The 22,523-nt window shown below is 37.4% G+C and overlaps 1 protein-coding gene across 1 annotated transcript in view; it reads right to left on the bottom strand.

The window, feature by feature from the left end:
• Positions 1–22,523, bottom strand: part of SUPT3H (SPT3 homolog, SAGA and STAGA complex component) — an 87,965-nt gene that overhangs the window by 14,325 nt on the left and 51,117 nt on the right. Inside the window, exon 4 of the mRNA XM_086625577.1 lies at positions 21,829–21,965. Within this exon, the coding sequence (XP_086481703.1) occupies positions 21,829–21,965 (137 nt within the window). The remainder of the gene's footprint in view (positions 1–21,828; positions 21,966–22,523) is intronic.

Genomic DNA, 22,523 nt, shown 5'->3' with positions numbered 1-22,523 from the left:
CTGATAGGGACTTACTGTCCCTGTAATACTTTGCCCTTGAACATATGCAAAATCTACACATACTGTATTTATCTGAACTAATTCCATATTATATCCAAATTCCTTGTCTAAATTTATTACTGCTAGTCTGAAATGTGGAGCTGGAACCTGCAAAAGAAATATTTCCATTTCATGGAACACCTTTGATTTCTACAGGAAAATATTTTTTTCTGCTATAATAAGTATCATCATGAATTCTGTAAAACTATGTGTTAGATTTATGGCTATCTTCTACCAGTGCTTTCCAAAGACCATAAAATAATTTAGGATAAACTATACTACCAAACTTAAGAAGTTATGATGTGGGATTTATTAACATATCAAGATGACGGACCTTCCCTCACTTTTCTGGTTGAGGACGCTGTAACATCTTTCTGTGGCTTCCATCTGGCTGTACATCAAAAACTTTACATATCAGGTTAACATTAGGATACTTTTATGTCTTCTGGATAGCATTCTTATGAACACTTATCCTGACTCTGTATCAACTCATAGATGAAATTCATATAAACAGCTTTAGCATCTCACAAGTAAATCTTACAGTCATCAAAACAGACATCACTGCACTGTCTGGGAGATAAAACCAGTAAAACAGCCCCTTTTGCATACTGAGTTTTAATTTTTTTCTCTTATTTGCAGTCAAATTCAGCCATCGCACTCTATTTAATGATAACACAATAATTATAGAGGCTCACTTGTAAGCAAAAGGAAAATATTGTAAGTCATAAGATTAAAATCTTTCTTTTAGCTTTATGACTAGAGATATGGATAGAAGGATAAATAAAAGGATAGATATCTTAGAAATGTGCATTTACTTTATATTGTATTCTATGTAAATTTCAGGTAGTTATAATATTATGTGTCCCCTCAAAAAATCCTCCATGTACCTTCTATCTTCATAATATTTCCCCCTATTGTTATTTGCAGATAGCTTGGTTTTGAACCCAAAAAGGTACAGCCACTTGCATCCAGGACAGGTAACTTAGCACTGAATAACTAAAGAGCTGCCTGACAAACAATCTGACTCCCTGAAACTGTACTCCTTCCACTCCACTGAAATCTCTCCCATGGTAGGCTGAAGTGCTGTTTGGTCTTGTGGCCAGAAACTCATGCAATGTTTTTTGCTCAAAGGGTGTTTATGGTCTTGGATGGAGGCTGGCTTGGAGTGGTACAGGTACAACATGCCTCACATGCACAATCACTATCCTGGGTGGAGAAGAGGGCTGGAAGATTCATCCAGCTCCTACTGGTCCCAATGGAATGGAATAAGGCGAAGAGGGTGGTTTCAACTCAAAGTTCACTGAAAAGATTTATAATTATAGATGTTTTCATTAGTTATGGTGTTTCTTGAAAAAATATTTAAAAAAAGAGCTCAACTCCCCAAATAATGGCAGAACATACATGTACAAATAAGAAATTCAAGATTCAAAATTTTTTCTATACACACAAGTAATTTAGTGACAAATCTGGTGTAAAATTTGATGACACCAAGCTGTGTGGTGTGGCCAAAATACTGGAGGGAAGGGATGCCATTCAGAGGGAACTTGACAGGCTGGAGAGATGGGCCTATGAGAACCTCATGAAGTTCAACAAGGCCAAGTGCAAGGTCCTGCACATGGGTCGGGGCAATCCCAAGCATAAGTACAGGCTGGGCGGAGAATGGATTGAGAGCAGCCCTAAGGAAAAGGACTTGGGAGTGCTGGTTTATGAGAAGCTCAACATGAGCTGGCAATGTGCGTTGGCAGCCCAGAAAGCCAACCGCACCCTGGGCTGCATCCAAAGCAGCATGGCCAGCAGGTCAAGGGAAGGGATTCTGCCCGTCTACTCTGCTCCCAGGAGACTCCACATGGAGTACTGCATTCAGCTCGGGCCCCAAACATAAGAAAGACATGGAGCTGCTGGAGTGACTCCAGAGGAGGGCCATGAAGATGATCTGAGGGCTGGAGTGCCTCTCCTATGAAGACAGGCTGAGGGAGTTGGAGTTATTCAGCCTGAAGAAAAGAAGGCTCCAGCAAGACCTTAGAGCAGCCTTAAAGAGTACTTAAAGAGGACCTACAAGAAAGCTGGAGAGGAACTTTTTGCAAGGGCATGTAGTGTAAGACAAGGGGTAATGGCTTTAAACTGAAAGAAGGTAGATTTATATTAGATATTACAAAGAAATTTTTAACAATGAGAGTGGTGAAACACTGGCACATGTTGCCCAGAGAAGTTGTGGCTGTCCCATCCCTGGAACAAGATCAGGTTGGATGAAGCTTTGGGCAACCTGATATAGTGGAAGGTGTCCCTGCCAGCGGCAGGGGGGCTGGAACTAGATGATCTTTGAGGTCCCTTCCAACCCAAACCATTCTATGATTCTATGATTGATGTGTACTGTAGCACTCCAATTTACAAGTCTGAATTCAGTCTTACAACTTTTAGAGGAAATGTTGTTTTTATGGTGCTTCCCGTAAAGCTTCTGTTAACTTCAATAGCTGTAGGATCTTACCCTATGAACATCTCTCCTAACTTAAGGTGGCACCTAGTATAGATGGTTGTCATACTCTTGTCAAAGGAAAGGAAAAAAATGGGCTCTCAAAGTAGGACACAGTTCCTAAAAGAGCCTTTTCTCTCTATGCTCCCACATGTAGACTAGAAATCCAGCTTAGACTCTCTATATAGAACAGGCCAGTATGCCTCTAGAGAGGAGAACTCCAGCTGCTGCTAAGCTGGCCAAGTTATTTCATCAAGTCATTACAGCATTGCCTCTTGGACTAGGACTCACCTCATGCAATGTTGGGTGTTTTAGGGTAAACTAATCACCTCTATAATCAATGGGAAAAAGAGGTACTTCTATAAGCCGTTCATATCTATTGCAGGTGTGGTAAGAGAATGTGTCACCTCTGAATGTGCTTTTCTCCCTGTAGACACAGGAATGCAGACGACTGATAGAAACAGAGCTCTAGCTGCCAGCTGAGAACTTCTCCCTTCAGCCATACAGACATGTTGTTAATTTAAACCAGGAGATTATAAACTACGGGATGCACCTAGCATGAGACACTGACCTGGTTTTTGAAAGGAAGCCCACTAATTCATTAATTACTACAAAAATGAGTAAAACAATTTAGCTCCGGCATTTTCCATGACAAACCCAAATCTGGAAACTTTTACGATGAATTCGTGTAAGATGTGTATTCATGAAGGTCTGTAAAGAAAGCATTAAATTAATTAACTAACATTAATTAAAATTAAAATACATGGTACTATGTGTATGTAGATGTGCTTTCCTTCGCAAATGACCGGAGAATGCACAGTTACTTGAATTTACTTTTTCTAATCAGAGAACAATACAGAGTGGTATTCAAAAACATATTCTTGCTTCCTTAACACAAGAAGTATGTATATAGACATTTCACATTGAACTTGTGGCATTTATGCCACTGAGTCTAATTTTGTGGTTAGATTTTCATTCTTTTGGAAAAGCCCTTCTAGTTTGATAATTGCAAGACATGGAACTCCAGATAAAAATCGCATCACAAAATTCAGGCAATGAGTGAGTCACACATTGAGTTAGAAAGGAAATGCTTCCCTCAAAAGAACAGTCACCAGTATGCATTGCATATAATCTGCATGTGTTTTTATAAAGACACAATACCTTTCTCTTTAAGCTCAAAATAATTGATACGAGAGATGTCTCTCGGTCTCGGGTGAATTTGGCTGCCTGCTCCCTCTTGAACAGCCCACGCTTCCCAACCAGAGAAAGAAGAAGACTTCAAAACTAAACTCCTACCTGGATTCTGCTACTAATTTGCCATCTCAGCAAGACCGAGTGCAAACAAAGGCTGAATTAATCACATTTTAAGGCTTGTTTCACAATTGTCACAAAGCTTACACAGTCATTTGCACTGACACTAAACCCACGCAAAGTTTGTGCGCGGTGATGCCATGATGCACGCTGGCTGTGTATAGTCACCTTGCACAGGCTGAAGGGGTGGAAAGCAAAATCGAAACTGTGCAATATGCCCAGGAATGAAGAGGAAGGAGACCCTAAAAATCACCATCTGAACTGAAAGGCTTTGAACAAAAGCATTAGGACATTACTTTGCATTGGGACTTCATTCATGACACTGAGAGCAGAATTCGGCCCAGCATGAATATTTCATTAGTCAAATGTTAATGACTGCATGACACTTGCTATTTATTTAACTATGTAAAATTTTCTACGCTGTTATTCATTATTGTTTCTTAATCTCTTTAAATATGAGCAAATCTGTCTTCATAGTAGCCTTACAAGCATTATCTTCACTATATGCATGAGAAATAGAATCACAAAAAGATTATTTTCCCAAAGGCAGTCTGTTTAATCGGCAATCACTTCTCTTTTTTCCTCTCCTTTCTCTTTTCTCTTTCTAATGTTAGAGAGGAAAAGGAAAATGTGAAGATCCCAGGATTTATCAAAATGATTTAGCGTTTGGAATTAAGTTAATTCGAACCATCAGCGAATTTGGCACAATCTATTTCGTTAGACCTTACACTATGCCTATTGATAAATATACCACAAAATTATTAAGCATTTACATAAAACCAAATAAATATATGCTGTCATTAATTCAAAACAATCGTCACCATCCAAAGCAACTACAGAAGTTCTCCTATAAAATATCTACATTCCCTTCTCCAGAAGAAAAAGGGAAATCTCAAGAAATATGTTTTTGAATTGCATAAAACTTTCGCAGCAATACTTAAACCAGTTACACTGCATTCTGCGTGAGAAGTAGAACTGAAAGTTTTAGATGAAATTTTGCAGATATATCATTCATTTAAAAGCAGAAAATTCAAAATTTGTGAACAAAATTCACCAAATTTTGTTAATTTGGTTAAGATTCGATGAATACTTTTGAGATTTTAAAGGCTGAAAGTCAAAGTGAAACTTACTGACTTCTGAAATACTATGCAAGCATATGCTGACAGCTTTTAGTATCTGAAATGTAGACGTTCTGTACTAGTGAAATCACAGTTTCTTAATAGCGACTTTCCAATGAATTATATATTAAATAATCTCAGCCATTTCACGTCAAAACAAACAATAAAGTTGTTTTGAGGAGCCTCATCGAGTTATCATAGCTTACCTTTAACAGAAAAAACTGGTCCTACGTATCCTGGTCTCTTGCTCTGCAGCACCAATTGCCCGTTCAACACCCTTTACTACTATAGACCCTTCATACATCTATCAAAAATGAGATACTTTACAATAGTTTAGATGTTTGTTTGGTTTGGTTTGGTTTTTTTTTTTAATCCTGAGATGAGGGGAAGGCGAGCAAAGAGCATCTACTGTATATAGATTCATTACCATAAGCTTTACTGATAGTTTATCCTGTTTCCTAATGAAAACAAAAAAAACCCCACCGTGTCTCTATTAAAAAGTGATCAGATTTGGTATCCTGGTGACACTTTAAAGAGCACATTATGTGGGAAAACAAAATAAACATTTACCCTGGCAAATGAAAGTGAATTTGGGTTTTGACATACTTGGCAGGAAGGTAGAATTATATTCATGTCAAGTATGCAGAAAAGCTAATATAATATTTAAATATTTGCTTAAGTAATATAGAATTTAAAATAACACATTAGAAGAAACATTTTTTGTGAAATATTTTAAATTTTTTTAGTATAGGATAAGCCATGAAAGCAATATGTTCAGCTGAAATTTCAGACTTCTACAGCCTTTGTTACACATTCCCTTCAATTGTAAAGTGGTAAAGAGTCTTCATCTTCTACTGACAAGACTTCATTTGTATTTCCAAGACAAAGGCAGTATTTATACTGATGGTTTAAACTGATAATGAATATATGCAGCTCTCCAAAGAAACAACCCTTGAGAATCTGAATCTTACAAATATTGATATAATGAGCTAACGTTAACACTACCTCAGCTAAATCCTACAGCACTCTTAATCCTACAGCACTCTTCTACTGTTCGATATTACACATAAGCAATTATTTTAAAACCTTAGTTTGCAACAAGACATATTTCAGTGAAGAGAGACCTTTATATCACTCACAAAGTATGTCATAATAGCACCATAATAATTCAAAGCAACACTATCGGTCTTCGTTGTAATTGTACACTGTAGAAATGTGCCATTTTGAAATCGCTTAAAATGAATTCATTTTAATGTAAACTTGATTCGGAAATTTAATTATGAACTATTAAACTAACTGCTCAGATTTTAAGTTCTAAATCAGCACAGCTCCTCTGAGTCCTATCATAAGAGAGAAGCCACTTTATTTCAAATCACCAATTAAAAGCAATATAAAGAGTATTCAGACTGTAAGACATTAAGGACAAGGACCAGTTTGGGGAATTTGACTTTCAATCTTCTTAATTTGCAGTGCCCAATACACAAATTGTACGCTGTGTTAATAATAGCTTTTGAACATAGTATTCATTCATCCAGCCTGCTATAGAAATAAATTTAACAAGAGACTATTCCCCGCGCACATTCTTAAAATTGCTTGCAATGAAAACAATACCTTCCAAAGATGTGAGCACTGTCCAATTCTACATGCAAAGTTTTCAGTCACTTAACAAAAGAGGAAAACAGAAAATATTCGTAACTATAGAAAGAATTCTTTTTTTATTCTACTTTATTCTACAGTTGGTCAAACAATTTTAAAAGACAGAAAGCTTTGAATTCAAGAGCTTAACAAGAAATATCTCAGAATCCTACTACCAGGATAATCTCCTGAAAAGGAAGCCATGGCTGCAATTCCTTTTCAAAATCAGTTATAAAGATACTAAATATATGCCATAGTTCAGGCTGATCTTTTTATTGCTGGACACTGTCAGCTTCGTAAATTTAACCTCAGGTTAAATGAAAATAATTTAATTTTGGAAATGTCAAAACCTGTTCACATTTCTAAGGATATCTCATTCCATTTAGATTTTCTTGGAGGCACAGACTGACCAAAATGGAAAGGTTAGGGTTTTTTTTGGGAGGTGGAGCAGTGTCAAGGTGAAACAAACTTCTATGAAAAAAAAGAAAAATTAGAAAATCACATAGTCCTACTCACAGAATAATGGAAAAATGTCTTCAGTTCAAAATATTACACTTAACAATAGAACATTATTGAGATGCAAAGAACAATACCTTTAATAACAAGATTTTGAAGCACAGCTTTGAAGGTTGAAGTCTATTTAGTATTAAAGGTGCTTATAGTGTAGCAACAGTAACAATCACAGTTTGGCATCAATCACTTGACTGCGCTATTAGAAGTTGCTGTCGATTCTCATGCCACCATATACGCTGTTAGAGAAAATTCAGTCTTCATTGGCAGCTGCTTGGCTTCCTCGAGGTTTCTGAATTTTTCTGACATTTTTAGAGTCAGATGTAGCATTTCTCAAAGATGTCAATGTCCCTTCAGCATTTTTGTCTCTTTCTTTAAAATATAATTCATGGTAATAAGGTTAGCTGGCACAGCATTCACCTCACTAAAATATTTCTTTAAATACTGGAACTAGAAATCAGATCTCCAGCCTTGGGGTACATCAAGAGTTAACTCCCATTTTAAGTAGAGTGTGATTAGTAGCTGGAAATCTGCCTGAGTTTAGTACATCTGAGGATGCTATTACAATTTTCAGATATAAAATAATTAGCTGATGATATGAGCTGACAGCTAATACATCTACAATAAACATTAAAAAAATTATTTCCAAGCGGATGTAGAGTACGTGTTCCGTTTCTAAGCTGTTTGATATGGTCTGTGTAAGGAGCTAGGACTCGATACCAGATGCTGTATGTTCTACAAGCTTTTTCTGCAGATGTCTGCAGCCTGAGAAAATCAACAGTACTTTGAATAACACTCCTAGTAAAAGCATCTTCTTGTCAGAGTCACTGTATGATTTGGGATATGAATCCCACACAAGTGGATGAACTGATTTTAAATAATACCATCTGACAACGGTAGAAAAAGCTTTTAGTAGGTCTGACAAAGTCCTAGAGATGGCTGTTAGCCTTGGGAAATAAAATCCAGCCCTCTGACAGAGACGACCCATCCTTCTTTCGTTTGATCAAATGGAAACCCAAATTTAATGATTGCTTCCAAAGTTCCAGAGGCAAAGTTTCAACAGCACTTAACACTGCTACCAAGGAGTCCATATCTTTGCCTCTTACATGTGCCACTCGAAGAGTCTGGAAAAAATGTTTAAGATTTATTTGAAAATGAAATATATGCATCTTAATGTATTTCTTTATATTACCACTTTACATTGCTTTCTTGCCATTGCTTTTAAAGAAATCTCTTTTAGAACACCAAAAGTAAAGTGTATATGATACAGATACCATTATGCCAAAGAAATTCTAAAAGCCTGTCACTACCCGCATACAAAAGTGAAGAGAGAAATCTCTTAAGTCATAAATCCACACATCCAACTGAGAAGAATACATTTTTTTTTTTCTCAAAAATAAGCCTGTGGCCCTCACTTGATAAAGATCTAACTGAATTCACAGAAATCAATTTCTAAAATTTATTCTCTATGCAAAATCAATATTTTTTCTAGTGATAGTATTATGGTCTTGTCTTCCTTGAAAGTTTAGGTCTAGTTGTGGATGTACTTTGTCAAGCCAAAGTGGCAGGAATACCTAATTTTTGCCACGTCAAAGTTAGCTAAATGTGAACCTCAGATTATTAAAACGGCCAAATGTTGATCTCACGAATATCTGTGAGATTAAACTCTATATGTTCATTCCATGAGGGCTTTATGTAAGGTAACTATTTGAAAATGAGAACTGCTACTGTTTTCCCCGAGTATCCAAATTAAAACAACCTTTTCCAATTCATTTAATGAAAGTGTTTAACTGTCTAGGCATCCTCAGTTTTAATCAAAGATGGTAGAGCAAAATGGAAGAAAAGAGAGGAGACAAAATTTAAAGCTTGAGGGGCAAAATCTACAAATAGAAAAATGTTACCTTGTGTAGAGTTAATAAACTATGCCAGCTTATTACTCATGCTGCTCTGTTAGGAACGTTGTGGGTCTGTTTTCTAGTGAATTGAGTAAGGATATATCTCCCATTTTGCAACATGTAGAGCTTAATTATATTACTTTACCATTTCAACAGATGCTTAAGATGCTTAAATCTTACCACGTCTGATTCCATAGCCACAACACGTGTGTGAAGCTATCACTGAGAGCAATTTTACACAGCAGACAGATCACATTCTTACGGAAGAATACAGCAAGGAACATCATAGATAAAATAAACCACAATGACTGAGACAAAATGAAAGACAGAAAACCCTGTTCCTTGTATACATAAAACATCTATTCCAGGAAATACCAGCAGTTAAAGATTACAGAAAGTGCAGAAGCTGGAAAGTCCAATTATATGCTACCTAGATTTTTAAACAGTTTTTAGAAATTTGAGATGGTTTATCATCTATGTGCTTTAGAAAAGCTCTTCTATTTCTACCCCACCTGTCATTTTAACATCTGAAATGGGAAACTTCAGTGCAGAATCACTCAATGGTAGAATAATTTACACCAGAAAAGGTTTGGGACCTTTCCAGAGATCTCCAGTTCGACTCTCTGCTCAAAAGAGGTCCAGTTAGATCAAGCAGCTCAGGACCTTGACCAGTCAAGTTTGAAATATATCCAAAGTTGGAGACTTCCTCAACTTCTCTGGCCATCCAGTTTCAATCTTTGATCAGAATTTTTTTTTCCAATTACATATCAGCCCAAATTCTGTCCTTTACCATGCATATTCAAGCACAGTCTGGTTCTGTCTCCTCTGTATCCTGCTGTTAGTCAGTTGTAGTCAGTAATAAGTCTAAGTCCCTTTAGCTTCCTCTTTTTCATGCTGAACAACCTCTAGTCTCCCAGCCTTTCAACATATGTCAGGTGCTCCAGGCCCCTAAACTTCTTGGTGACCCTCTGCCAGCCTCCCTTCAGTATGTCAAAGTCTTTCTTGTACTTGGGAGCAAGATACATTGGACACAGATTCCAGATGCAGGCTCAGAAGTGCCAAATAATGGGGCAGCATTATTTCTCTTGACCTGCTTGCTAACCTCTTACTTACACAGTCCAGTATGTGGTCGGCCCACAAGCTGTACTGTTGCATGAGGTTACTGCATCCCACATTGGCTTTTGTTGAACTTCAGGAGGTTCCCATGAGCCCATTTCTCCAGTCTATCAACAAGGTCCTTCTGAATGGCAGGCTTGCCTTCCAGAGATTTGACTGCTCTGGTATCATGACTCAGTATTTATTTGCCATGCTATGAATTACGGCTTTTATTTCATTTATAAGATTCGACAGCTAATCATGTCTGAGTTTAATGCATAAAGAGAAAGAAAAGTTTCAAGAAAATGTAGTACAAGGGGTAGCAACCACCCCAGTTAAGAGATGTCCTATTCTCACTTTAATTCCTTGCATGTTAATTCACATGGAAAGCTGATAAAGCTAAAATTACATTAACCTGCACATTTTGTATTCTTCATTGTACTTGTGTTCTTATTCTTACTCTCAGTGCTAAACCAATATCTCCTATAAAAATCTGCCACAGGATCCTATTTTAGGGATAGTCTGTCAGGTTACAAGTGTAGTCCTATCAGAATGAGCTTTGAAACCAAAAATACTGGTGCCTTTAATATACCTCTTAATTCAATAGGAAGCAATACATTTACTATTAGATTATCTTAATGACCTTCACCTTAGTAACAGATCATTTGGCTTTCCTAATGACATCTGAACTGTAGTGTGAATGTAGGTGGGACGGCTTTGCAAATGGGAAGGAAAAATGACAAAACTTGTACTTAGCAACTGGGCAATTTGTAATCAAATCTTGTGACATGCTAGCTTTTAGACTGGAACTTACACAAAGGAGGAGGATGATACATAGATAGTGACTATTGAGTGAATCAAGTGTTTCCCGAATTTTTGCTTAAGTTCCTGTGACAAATGTTCACAAAATTCTATCTGAATTCAATCAAATAACATAGGCAATATAGACCAGAAAATAGCAAAATGACCTCTTTACTTCTGAGGAGACAAATTGCACTAGTCCTGACTAATCCTGTGGTCAGAGGAAAGAGGAAAAACAGAACTCCAAATCAAGAACAAAAGGAGAAAAGCAAAGACCAAATATATGTAAGGAGGGACAGAACAGACCTCTATTTAGCCCAGGCTCCAACAGTAGCTAGCCACGAAGGCTTAGGGAATAGCAAAACTACAAGACAAGTTTATAATAATTATTTTCCTGAATAGTCTTACACCACATGATGACCTGTGGCTCAAGCACCTCCTTAACCAAATGCAACGTCTTAGTATTCAAAAGCCTTCAATAGATTGTTTTTTTTTTCCCATTAAGTTGTACAATTCAATAGGTCTGAGCTCATTTTGGTTATATTTAGCTGAAGAGCAGCCTGAAAATGACTTTCAGTGCTTTTCTATATTGCCTGTGTGCTACCAACAGTGGATGGAGAGGCTGTGATGACACACAGCTTCCTCACTCTGCTATCAGAGGGTAAACATTTTAAAACAAAGGGATTCTTAGTAATTTTGTAGAAGGTATTTTCAGGGCTGACCCATGAGCCTGATTAAAACTAGGTTTTGGTTCCTGGCTGGGGTCTAATACTGAGAAAGGCATTGTTATTCCCTTAGTGAATATATGGAGTAAGGAGAGGAAAAAAGCTGCTTCTCTGCTATAGCTGTCATGGCTAGAAATACCAGATAAATGAACCTTCAGATAAATTAAGTAGGCACTGCCTTAGGTTGAGAAGCATGAGTCAGCCTCCTATAGATGAAGCAAGAAAAAATCCTTTCCTTAATATTGGTTTGTGAATGTTCTCACCTATCTCTTAAATCCAGGACCTTGCCTCTTAAATCTCAGAACACTGTCTTCTGCAGTAGTTGAAATAGAAGAACATCACCAAACATCTATTTCATGTAAGACAGAACCTTCCTCTATTTACTTTATCTGTTAGAAGATCTTATTTTCTTTCACAGAAAGCTTTTTGTGATATCTATCCATCAATGGAAGAAAAGAGAAATTCAGGACGGCGTATTGAAGCTTGGTCAAACAGTGGCTGATGATCCAAGGTGCTCCTGCACCATGGAGCCTTGTAGGTTGGGAATCATAGAATGGTTTGGGTTAGAAGGGACCTCAAAGATCACCTAAAGATCCAACCCCCCTGCCATGGAGACGGACACCTTCCACTGCATCAGGTTGCTCAAAGCCTCATCTGGCCTGGCCTTGAACACTGCCAGGGATAAGGCATCCATAACTTCCCTGGGAAATCTGTCCCAGCATCTCACCACCCTCATTCTAAAAAATTTCTTTGTAATATCTAATCTAAATCCACCTTCTTTCAGTTTAAAGCCATTACAACTTGTCCTATCATTACATGCCCTTGTCAAAAGTCCCTCTTCAGCTTTCTTGTAGGTCCTCTTTAGGTATTGGAAAGCTGCTAGAAGGTGTCCCCAGAGCCTTCTCTTCTCCAGGCTGAACAGCCCCAACTCTCTCAGCCTGTCTTCACAGGACAGGTGCTCCAGCCATTGGATCATCTTCATGGCCCTCCTGCGGTCCCACTCCAACAGCTCTGTGTCCTTCTTGTGTTGGGGACCCCAGAGCTGAACACAGTATTCCAGATGGGGTCTCACGAGAGCAGAGTAGAGGGGCAGAATCACCTCCCTCGACCTGCTGCCCACGCTGCTTTTGATAAAGCCCAGGATACGATTGTCTTTCTGGGCTGCCAGTGCATATTGCCGGCTCACGTTGAGCTTCTCATCAATCAGTACTCTCAAGTCCTTCTCCTCAGGGCTGCTCTCAATCCATTCGCCACCCAGTCTATACTTGGGCTTGGGATTGCCCTGACCCACACGCAGGACCTTGCACTTGGCCTTGTTGAACTTCATGAGGTTCTCACAGGCCCACCTCTCCAGCCTGTCAAGGTCCCTCTGGATGGCATCCCTTCCCTCCAGCGTGTCCACAACACTGCACAGCTTGGTGTCGTCAACAAACTTGCTGAGGGTGCACTCGATCTCACTGTCCGTGTCACCAACAAAGATGTTAAACAGCACCGGCCTCAACACCAAGCCCTGAGGAACGCCATTCCATGGAAGCAGAGAAGTGGGTGGTTGTGAAGTTTTCTGCCAAAAACACAGGTTCTCTGTGCTGACGTTTCAGTCTCGTTCTTCTCAATAATTTTAGAAAATCTCTTCCTTGCAACAGGTGAGAAGTGCGAATGTCATAGAGTAATACTATTTTTGAAATTATTACATAGCTTTCTTTAATGTTACAACTCCATGGATTTTTCTTTTGAGTTTTGTGAATCCTGTGCAAAACAATCTCACAAATGGTTTTATTGAAGTGACCAATTCTTTCCAGAAAGCTTGACTTCATGAAACTATTCTCAGTATAGGCCTGGTTAACATCTTACCTTAAGAAATAAACTGTTGCCATTTTTAATTTGTTCAGAAAGGATTTAATTATTACAGTAATGGATTTGTAAAGGGCACATATCTAGGTATAAAAGATCAGTAATTTGCTACTGAAAAATTAGGTATCAAAGACCCGAAAAAGCTTTTCCCTCCTGCAAAAGTATCTGATTTACATCCTGTCTTATGTAAAAGATTTGCCTTATCGCATCTCTACACAACCTCAGAAATACAAATCATTATCATCACTGATTTGTTTGATTACTTTAAAGCATGACAGTAATTTCAATAACCTACTACCAATGGGACCTTTGTCAGACTTCAGCATCAGTCCTTCTTCCCAGTTCTCCACAGTTTACATATACAACAATTGTGTTGTGAGTACCAATATGTGGTGACTAGCATATATAAGCAACAAACATGTTAAACACAGGATCATGAATAATCACAGTATTAAAATACACTTATAAGGAGAATGTTTCTTTGGTCTTACATTTGGCTCATAATCAAATGCTCCACAGAAATACCGTTTATATGTATGTGTGTCTAAATTTAATTATATTTATATTTATAAATAATATATATATATATAAAGTTTTCTTCCAAAACTTAAAACATAGTCATTCGAGTGTCAAAAATACAAAATACAACAGCCCAGAATCTTCCTCTTCCTCAGAGAAAGTAAACTGTGGTAAAAAAAATACTCAAAGAACTGAAAGACAGAAAAGCAAATAACACCTTGTCCTCCCAGCAGAACTGCCTAAATTAGTAGTATGAGCAACATTCAGTAAAATGCTCTAAAACCAACAATATTTTACCAGGACCGAATACCCAAACAAATAGCACACTTTATGAAACCATAGCAGTCAATCTCAATGTGAAAAAACCCTAATAATCTTAGATTTGCAGCAGCGTACAAAGTCTATTGATACTATTGGCTATAAAAAAACCTTTTCCTCTTGATAGCTTTTTCCCATTCTGATAAGAATGACACAATATTTACAGACATATAGATAATAATGAAAACCTGTTTCTGTTTATTTTGTTTACTTTTAACCAATTCAATCATTACCCAAGAGAAATAGTGTTTTCCCAGTATCCCAAACATTCCCAAGCACTGTGTAATCAGAGAAACCATTAATACCAGCAGGCTTATTTTTATACCGAATAATGGTTACAAACACTTTGATGCCCAGACAGTTAATTTACAGTTGAGATGCTACTAGTTGTGCTGTCTTTGCGCTCATCTGGAAACACTGGACTGATGTAATGAAATTAATTCCCTCTATATTTGGATTCCTAACTTCAGTAAAGTATGTTTTAGAATATTGAAAAAAAACATTACTTAGACAATAAAAGGTTTTTTCTTGATTGATGTTCCATCTACGATCTTTTTAATCTTTGCATCTCTGTATATCAAAAGAAGTAGACAGGGAGCTGGTGTTGACCTTTCAGTCTGTTAGAGATCATTACACTCATTCTTTCATATTATCGAGGTCCCACTGCATACAAAGAACTTCAGTCTCCAAAGAGAACTACCCTGAAGGCACCAGAAGTACTTTTCCTAACATCTGATGAATTCCACTTTGATGAATTCAGCCCAACTTGTGGTAGTGATGCACCAAGCTCTCAAAGCAGTTTAAGGGGGTGGGAAAAGGAGATCCTGTTTTTTTCATCACCGTCTTAGCAATCTCGTGTCCTTGGGCAGGAACTTTCCCACTCCTATTTGAGTATGTTACTTAGCCATTATAAGCCCCTTTCAAAACTCAACACAACCTCCTCTTATTCAGCCTGGACACACAGGTGTGGTGTTTACACTTAGGGCTGCAATTATGCAATCCATACAAGAATGTATAATAAGACATAAGGCTTTTAACAGTATGGTTTGTCCTTCTGTGTCCCATCACTGGAGTCGCTTTACCCATATTTAACAATGTTGAGTAAAGAATAAAGAACCTGAATTTTCTACCCTTTTTCAAAACTTACTGTCTTAAAATTTAAGGTTATAACTTGAGTTGCTGGTGTAAACGTTAAATTATTTGAAAGCTGCAATTCTATTTGTGGACCAACACAAGATAAATGGATGATAGATCTGTGAGAGTATTTTTAAAGACAGCACAATAACACCACAGGGATTATACTCCTACGCTCAAGTGAACCTGAGCAGTCATACATACTTGTAGGCATATATACTCCGTCCCTTTACCAGCTCCCCAAAACTCAAGCCTTTTCCACTTCTAATACTTTTTGTCTTAGTCTGTCAGCCTTTGCTCCCCACATATGTCCAGGAGAGAAGCAGAATGGTCACTGACAACACAGAGAAATTCCCTGCAAGATAAATACATCCAAAGGAATCTACAGAGCTGTGTAGCTCACTGTAAAGAAGATACAAACATTTGATCAGTGGAATAGCTCTCTAAACTCCACTGTTTACAGTGCCTGGGTCTGCAGTAATTACAGTGAGAGATGAGACACAGCTCACATGCAAAAACCCAAAATAAATTTAAACATTTTCATTTGCAGCTGAATCTCACCCCAAGATGTATTCTTTCATAGGGTGTAGCTGATAAAATCTAAGAAGGGTTAATGCTCGTAAACTGTGATTCTAAAAATTCATAAATTATTGGATTTGGGCACAATATTGTGAGATAACAGAAGTCGCCGCCCAACTAAATGCAAAGATTCTGTAACAAAATAGAGCTTCTGTTGACACGAAATGAATAAGAGAAATGAGTAAGAGAGTTAAAATAATTCCTTCTGAAGAAGCAGAAAAGTAAGTTTATCAGAAATACGATACAGCAAAAAAGAGAAATAATATATATAGCTTTGAGAAACAATGCTCTGATGCTTAGCAACATAAAACTTCTTAGTTTGTCTTCCAGCATGCAGTTTCTGTTAAGTATGTGTTGTCTGTACTACAGCTCTAAGCTTTCCATATGGGCTTTAAATCAAATTCCAGTTTGTTATTGATACACCCTGCACCAACAGATACTCCTCCCTAAAGAGTGATGACCTTACACAGCACTTACACTGGCATAATTTTTGCCAGTGAAATCACCACAGTAGTACTAAAAGGCCTCAGAACTCTTTCTAAATAATTTCCTGCTTGTTTTCTTTGTACATCTTTTCCAATGGAGTACAATGAATTTGAGTACTTCAACATCATTTTTCAGATCCTCACTGAACAGAAGAGCTCATTGTTTATTTATTTTTTTTTTAATTATGCCATCAAATTTTAGCTGTCCCAATTAAAAGACACCAGGTCCATGCCCTACCTCCAAGGGCACTCAGCATGGAGCAACTTATTTCCATGCTCCTGCTCTCCAAGCCTCCCAAAGAGTGGCCATATCCATACTGAGAGAAAGCTCCTGGCCCAGGCTGACTCCCAGAGATTGTTTGGGATGACACAACCTGGCTCAGGTCAAAGTGTGACCACTTAAAATTTGATGATCATATTCCACCAGGAATCTTCTTTGTCACTGTCTAATTTACTACTATATGCCAAGTCTACCTTATTTCAACGATCAAAACAGAGTGGACTTCCAGAGCATGACTGTACCCCAAGGTGCATTTAGGTGTGTTTAGATGTCTTGTCCAGACACAAATTAACTGTGTCTGAAAAAAGGAAAAATTAAATGAGAGCAATTAAGGGTCATGTGAAAAAAGGATATATTCTAAATGCATCTACGCTTAATGGCAATCAACTGTATTTCACACAGGGTCCATTGCATTTCTGTGGGCTTTGTACAGACTTCCCACTAAAAGCAGCATACTAATGAGCAACACAGGAAAAATCACATTCACAATGAAATTCCTAGAACAATAAAATAGAATCATAGAATCATAGAATGGTTCGGGTTGGAAGGGTCATTAAAGATCATCTAGTTCCAACCCCCCCTGCCATGGGCAAGGACACCTTCCAGGTTGCTCAAAGCCTCATCCAACCTGCCCTCAAACACCTCCAGACATGAAGCAGCCACAACTTCTATGGGCAACTTGTTCCACTGTTTCACCACCCTCATTGTAAAAAATTTCTTCCTTATATCTAATTGAAACCTACTCCCTTTCAGTTTAAAGCCATTGCATATCTGTAGTTTTTAAATACCTAATGTAATTCACAGGACAATACATCTTAAAGAACCACAAGCTTCTGCCAATCCCTTTCTATAGGGATGTAACTTAGTTTTAACATTTTGCTGGCATCTAGCCTACTTTCAAGGTAGTATATTCTTCCAGGGAAGTTATTTTCCCTCTACTGTTTATTCAAACTTGCAATGTACTATGAAAGCATAACGGTAGCTCCTGCAACTGAATTATTGCCATATAACAACTGAGAGTTCCTAAACTAGTAGTCAGAGTGACAGATGAATGGTGTTTCTTTTAATCTCAGGGGAATAAAAGTGAAACAGAGCATTCACAGCATGATGCTCTATTCATTCCTTTGTATGTTGGTTCAGATTTCTGATTGGAAGATTTTTCTCCTGGTGCGGAAGGTACTGGAACTATAAAACAAATGATGAAAAACGGATACTTACAGAACAAGAGAGATGTCAGCTTTGCAATGATGTTGACTAAAGTCTTAAAAGGGCTATACTTGATTTTAATAACAAGACACGGAGAATTTGATAGTGGTTCTCATACAAAAGTTTAGCAGAACTGGAGTTACCATTCACAAAATCACAGCCAAACCTGTATCTAGTTTTACTACGGACAGATCACCTGAGAGGTTCAGAGTACTAACATAAGGACAAAGACGCCCAAAACTGCATCTCTACCCAAACTGCAAAATAAGGAAAAGTGCAGAGATTTTAAATGAGCATGCAGCTTCTCCCCACACCAATCCAGCCATATCTCACAGAAATCTCGGCTCTCCCTTCTAAATGATTTTTAATAGACAGAGGAAAGCAAAATTGCAATCCACTAGCAAGGTTTTATTTCTTGTGAATTCTGTCATAACAGCCAATAGAAGGGAAATTGAATTCCCGAGCACCACCAGCTCTGGCATTCCAGAGCCTAACCTGTACAATAAAAAAGATGTTACATAGATCACTGTTACATGTGTCATTCTCAATAGACTGTCACCTGTTATGAAGACAACTTCTATGATCTGGATAGCTCTCCTTCACCTGCACAGTTCAATTACATCTATGAACGAGTGTAGTTTATTCCATGTATAACCATTCTTACCTTGAGGAGCAGCGTTTCACTGGTGTTTCACTGCTATCTTAGGAGGGCAAAATACTAACTTATGAACAGAGGTGCTACTCCAGTTTTTATTTTGTTTTGATTTTGCCAATACAGTTGGCTGGTTTGCTGCTATTTATTGCTATTTTAGAGGATTTTATAATAAGTCACTTAAACACAATGTATCAATAATGTAATCTTGTATTATGACAAAGTAATATGAATTTTGTTCTTAATTCCTCCCTGTATTTCAAGAGTATTCCACTTTCCTTTCCACATTGGTATTATTACTGCTTTAGAGATTGTCTCTTAGCTTCAAATTAAAAACAAGATACATCAATAAATTCTACATAAAATTGTAGAAGAATGTATTTTCTTTTTAATATGACAGTGTTAGTGGGTGTTTTTCAGTCAGACTTGCAGAAATGTTTGTTCTCCTTTAGTAATGTTTGAAAGTGCCTTGGAGCTTTGCTTACTTTTCCATGGTACAAATACAGAATAGAACTCACAGAACAGCAAGCAATCTCATGAAGTCTTAGCTCTAATTTTATAAAATGTTTTGAAAGAAATAAGTTTAAACAATATTTGCTTTTTGTATCGTAACTGAAACCATACTGCTAAACAATCATATCTTGTGTAGCCCATAATGACATCAGAAATATATGTTTATCATCTGCTCTGGAAAACTTAGCATGATTTTGGCCCAAGGCAAAGTGGAACTGAAATAATTTACAGTTGTCCAAACCAAGATAACCACACGTTTCTGAGGCAATTGATACCTAAAAGGAACACTGCCTTTAGATCGCAGTTCAAGATTTAAGTATACTAACTCCTTAAAGAATGCTGTTAAAGTGTCTATTGGGTTTCCTCCAAAATTGAGTGTGGATTAAACAATCTCCTGTGCACAAAAAAAAAAAAAAGAAGTGATACACGAGATTAGCCCATTCACTAACAACTTTTTCTTTAGGAAGGGATCACATTTCCTACTATCTTTGATTCCTTTCCAGCCACCTCAAAGTGACAACAAAATTCCAAACAAAACAAAGCCAAAAAATATGTTCAACATTTTGACTAGCATGTTTCAAGCAATCTTTCATGTTTTGTCATTAGTTTTAAAAACTAACACGAAAGAATACACAGTACTGACTTCATACCTGTATATAAATCACGGATCTATTCTAAAATAAGAACATCTTGATTTTTCTCTGGTTTTTTTTTTTTTTTTACATGGAAACAGATCAAGACTCCACAAAATGTAATAAAGTAGATTAACATAGAATTACTTTTGTGTGCGTGTATATATATATACTCACTACAGTTAATGAATTATAATCTAGTGAGAAAAAACAAAACATGTAGTCAGATGAAAGATAAATATTTGATTACAGAAACACATTCCTTAACAGACAATCACGGAGTCAGATTTGTCCTTGTCTAGGGCAGAGAACTTCACACTTCTAGCAACTTGCGTAGTTTTTTAGACCAAAAAATTATTATACTGGAATGACAAGAAAGAATGTAAAGTCAAGCACATCACCCATTCATTCAGAACAGGGCTGTTATGCCTTTCTGTGCATACAAGCTCAGAGGATTTGTCCACCTTTATGCAGAACATAAAACTTTGCATAAATACACAAGAAAGCAAAGAAAAGACAAGAAACCATCAGTTTCCAAAACACATACAGTGGTTGTGAACAAATGCTCTATGACACTGATTCTCAGCTGGGGAGAAATGGGACTTGTTCCTAGCAAAATTCTTAGGGAGAAGGGATTCTTGATTAGGTTTTGATTTCTCCCCATTATAGGGGAGAAGGAAGGGGAAACAAGATTGAGAAAGCCCCAGTTCTAAAAAGGAGCTTCATTAGGTCATTAGGGAGAAAAAAAAAAAATCACAACTAGGGCAGGATAAAAATTTCATTATTTCTTAGAACTTTCCATGAAATCCTGAAAGTGAAATGAGGCCCTAATAGTCAAATATTAAATACACAAATATTACTGAACACAGTCACCTCAGCATAGAAAAAAAAAATCACACTAAAGCATCCAGCTTCTTGCACAGAAAACGTATAAAAAGCACTCTAAAAATAGCAAATTTCTAACAGTCAGGTATACTGTATTGCTGTTTAAAAAGGATGGAAATTGGCTTAAGCACTAGTGTGGAATTGTGAGCGTGCCTCCGGCACAATTTTTGCCCTTGACATCTAGTTGCCCACACTAGACATGAGGAGGAATTGAGCAATTGAGTGTGAACAGAGGCCATGGACTGTTCTCTGTATTCACTACGGACAAGGCTACCAAAAAGACAGGGTAGTCCTGTCCATCTGCAGAAAATTTAGCCATAGGGACCCAAGTGAGGCCATGTCATCTGCCTCCGGCCCTGGCCTAGTTTATTAATTAGTACAGATTCAGCCTTTGGATCTTATAAATCCTTCAAATGACATTCAAGAAGATTCCCTACTGATAAAGAGGACATAGGGTTGATAAGATCTATAAGGTGTACTTGCTATGATGTAGTGTCTTGTGCCAGTATAGCTAAACATCCGTGAAACTGAATAAAACTGGGATCAAAACCAACTGGTATCAAAACCATCGCTCCACAGATTTCCATGCTAAACACAGCTATTTTGCTTCTTGATCCCACCTAGCTTTTTGAGAGCAATAGGGTACTGCACTCTGTAATGTAGACATAATTTTTCACAAGTATATAGATCAGAAAATAGGACTTGAAAGCAGGATGGAGAAGAGAGCATATAGTGAAGCATGTTTGTACACAATATTTTAATTTTATCTGTAATCTGTGTTATACGAAAAGAGTCCTTAAATGCTATTGAAACAATTTTCTAATGAGAGGAATAATGAAAAAGAAAAAAAATTATTGTGAAAAATGCATCGGAAATGTTTATATATAGAACCTGCTTTTTACAGGAAGGAAATACAAATACATGGTAGGCAGAAAGATCTATAACTACTTTTTCTTAATCTTCCTTCTCAGCATGCTTGCTTAGATATCAGGCAACATTTGAGGGAATAGGAAAAATATGGAAATAGGATTCCTTTATACCATCTGGGCAAAAGTAAAAACCATGTGACAATGATATAATATGCAGCGTGAAAAAAGCATCAGACCAGCATGATGTATTAAATACTTCACAGTTTTCTCTGCTGGAGCTGGGTATCAGTAAAAGAAAAGAATTACCTCCATCCGCTCTTGCTTGACATCATCAATCTCATCATCTTCAAACATGGCTAAGAGCTCTCCAGTCTGGTCAATAGAATTGAGAAAGTCTTGAGCAAGCTTCTGCCGTTTGTTGGTGTTATTACTGTTGAATTTATCTTCACAAAGGTAAGCAAAAAACAACAAACAAGTTATTTGGCTTCTCCAAACATCAGCTGATGTCCCTAGGAGGCACACATTTTAGAATCAGATGCGCTATGCAGAAAAGGTCTGTTCTTGCTGTCCTCCTCATACAAGTTGTGCTACTTGATCAAGGTGATGTCACTGCTGTGCTGCAGTAAAACTAGTAAAAAATCACCTTTAGTGTTTTCTAGCATAACTTAGTGTTTCCTTGTAATCTGGAGAAACCCAGCCTTCTGCTCATATATCATTATTTCTCACTGAAGGATCTGCAGTGGACAGAGTTGTAGAAGAAAATACTCTTCTGTGGTTGCACAAAAACCTCACTCATAGAACAGAATATATAGAGGAAACGTTCTTTCCTCAAAGCATCCAGAACATCCTAATTACCTACAGCCTAACACAAACCATAACACAAACGCTAAGACGCAGCTCCACAGGTGATGGACTGTTGCTCTACAGTAAAACCTGGAGAACCCTGACAAAGTGGTCTCTGCTGTTCTAAACAGATTAGCAGCTATAGAGACATGAGCTTT

The sequence above is a fragment of the Tauraco erythrolophus genome, chromosome 2 (assembly GCF_009769465.1).
Source record: "Tauraco erythrolophus isolate bTauEry1 chromosome 2, bTauEry1.pri, whole genome shotgun sequence".
NCBI lineage: Eukaryota > Metazoa > Chordata > Aves > Musophagiformes > Musophagidae > Tauraco > Tauraco erythrolophus.
The sequence above is the reverse complement of the archived record's forward strand: the minus strand, read 5'-3'. Positions and strand labels throughout refer to the sequence as shown.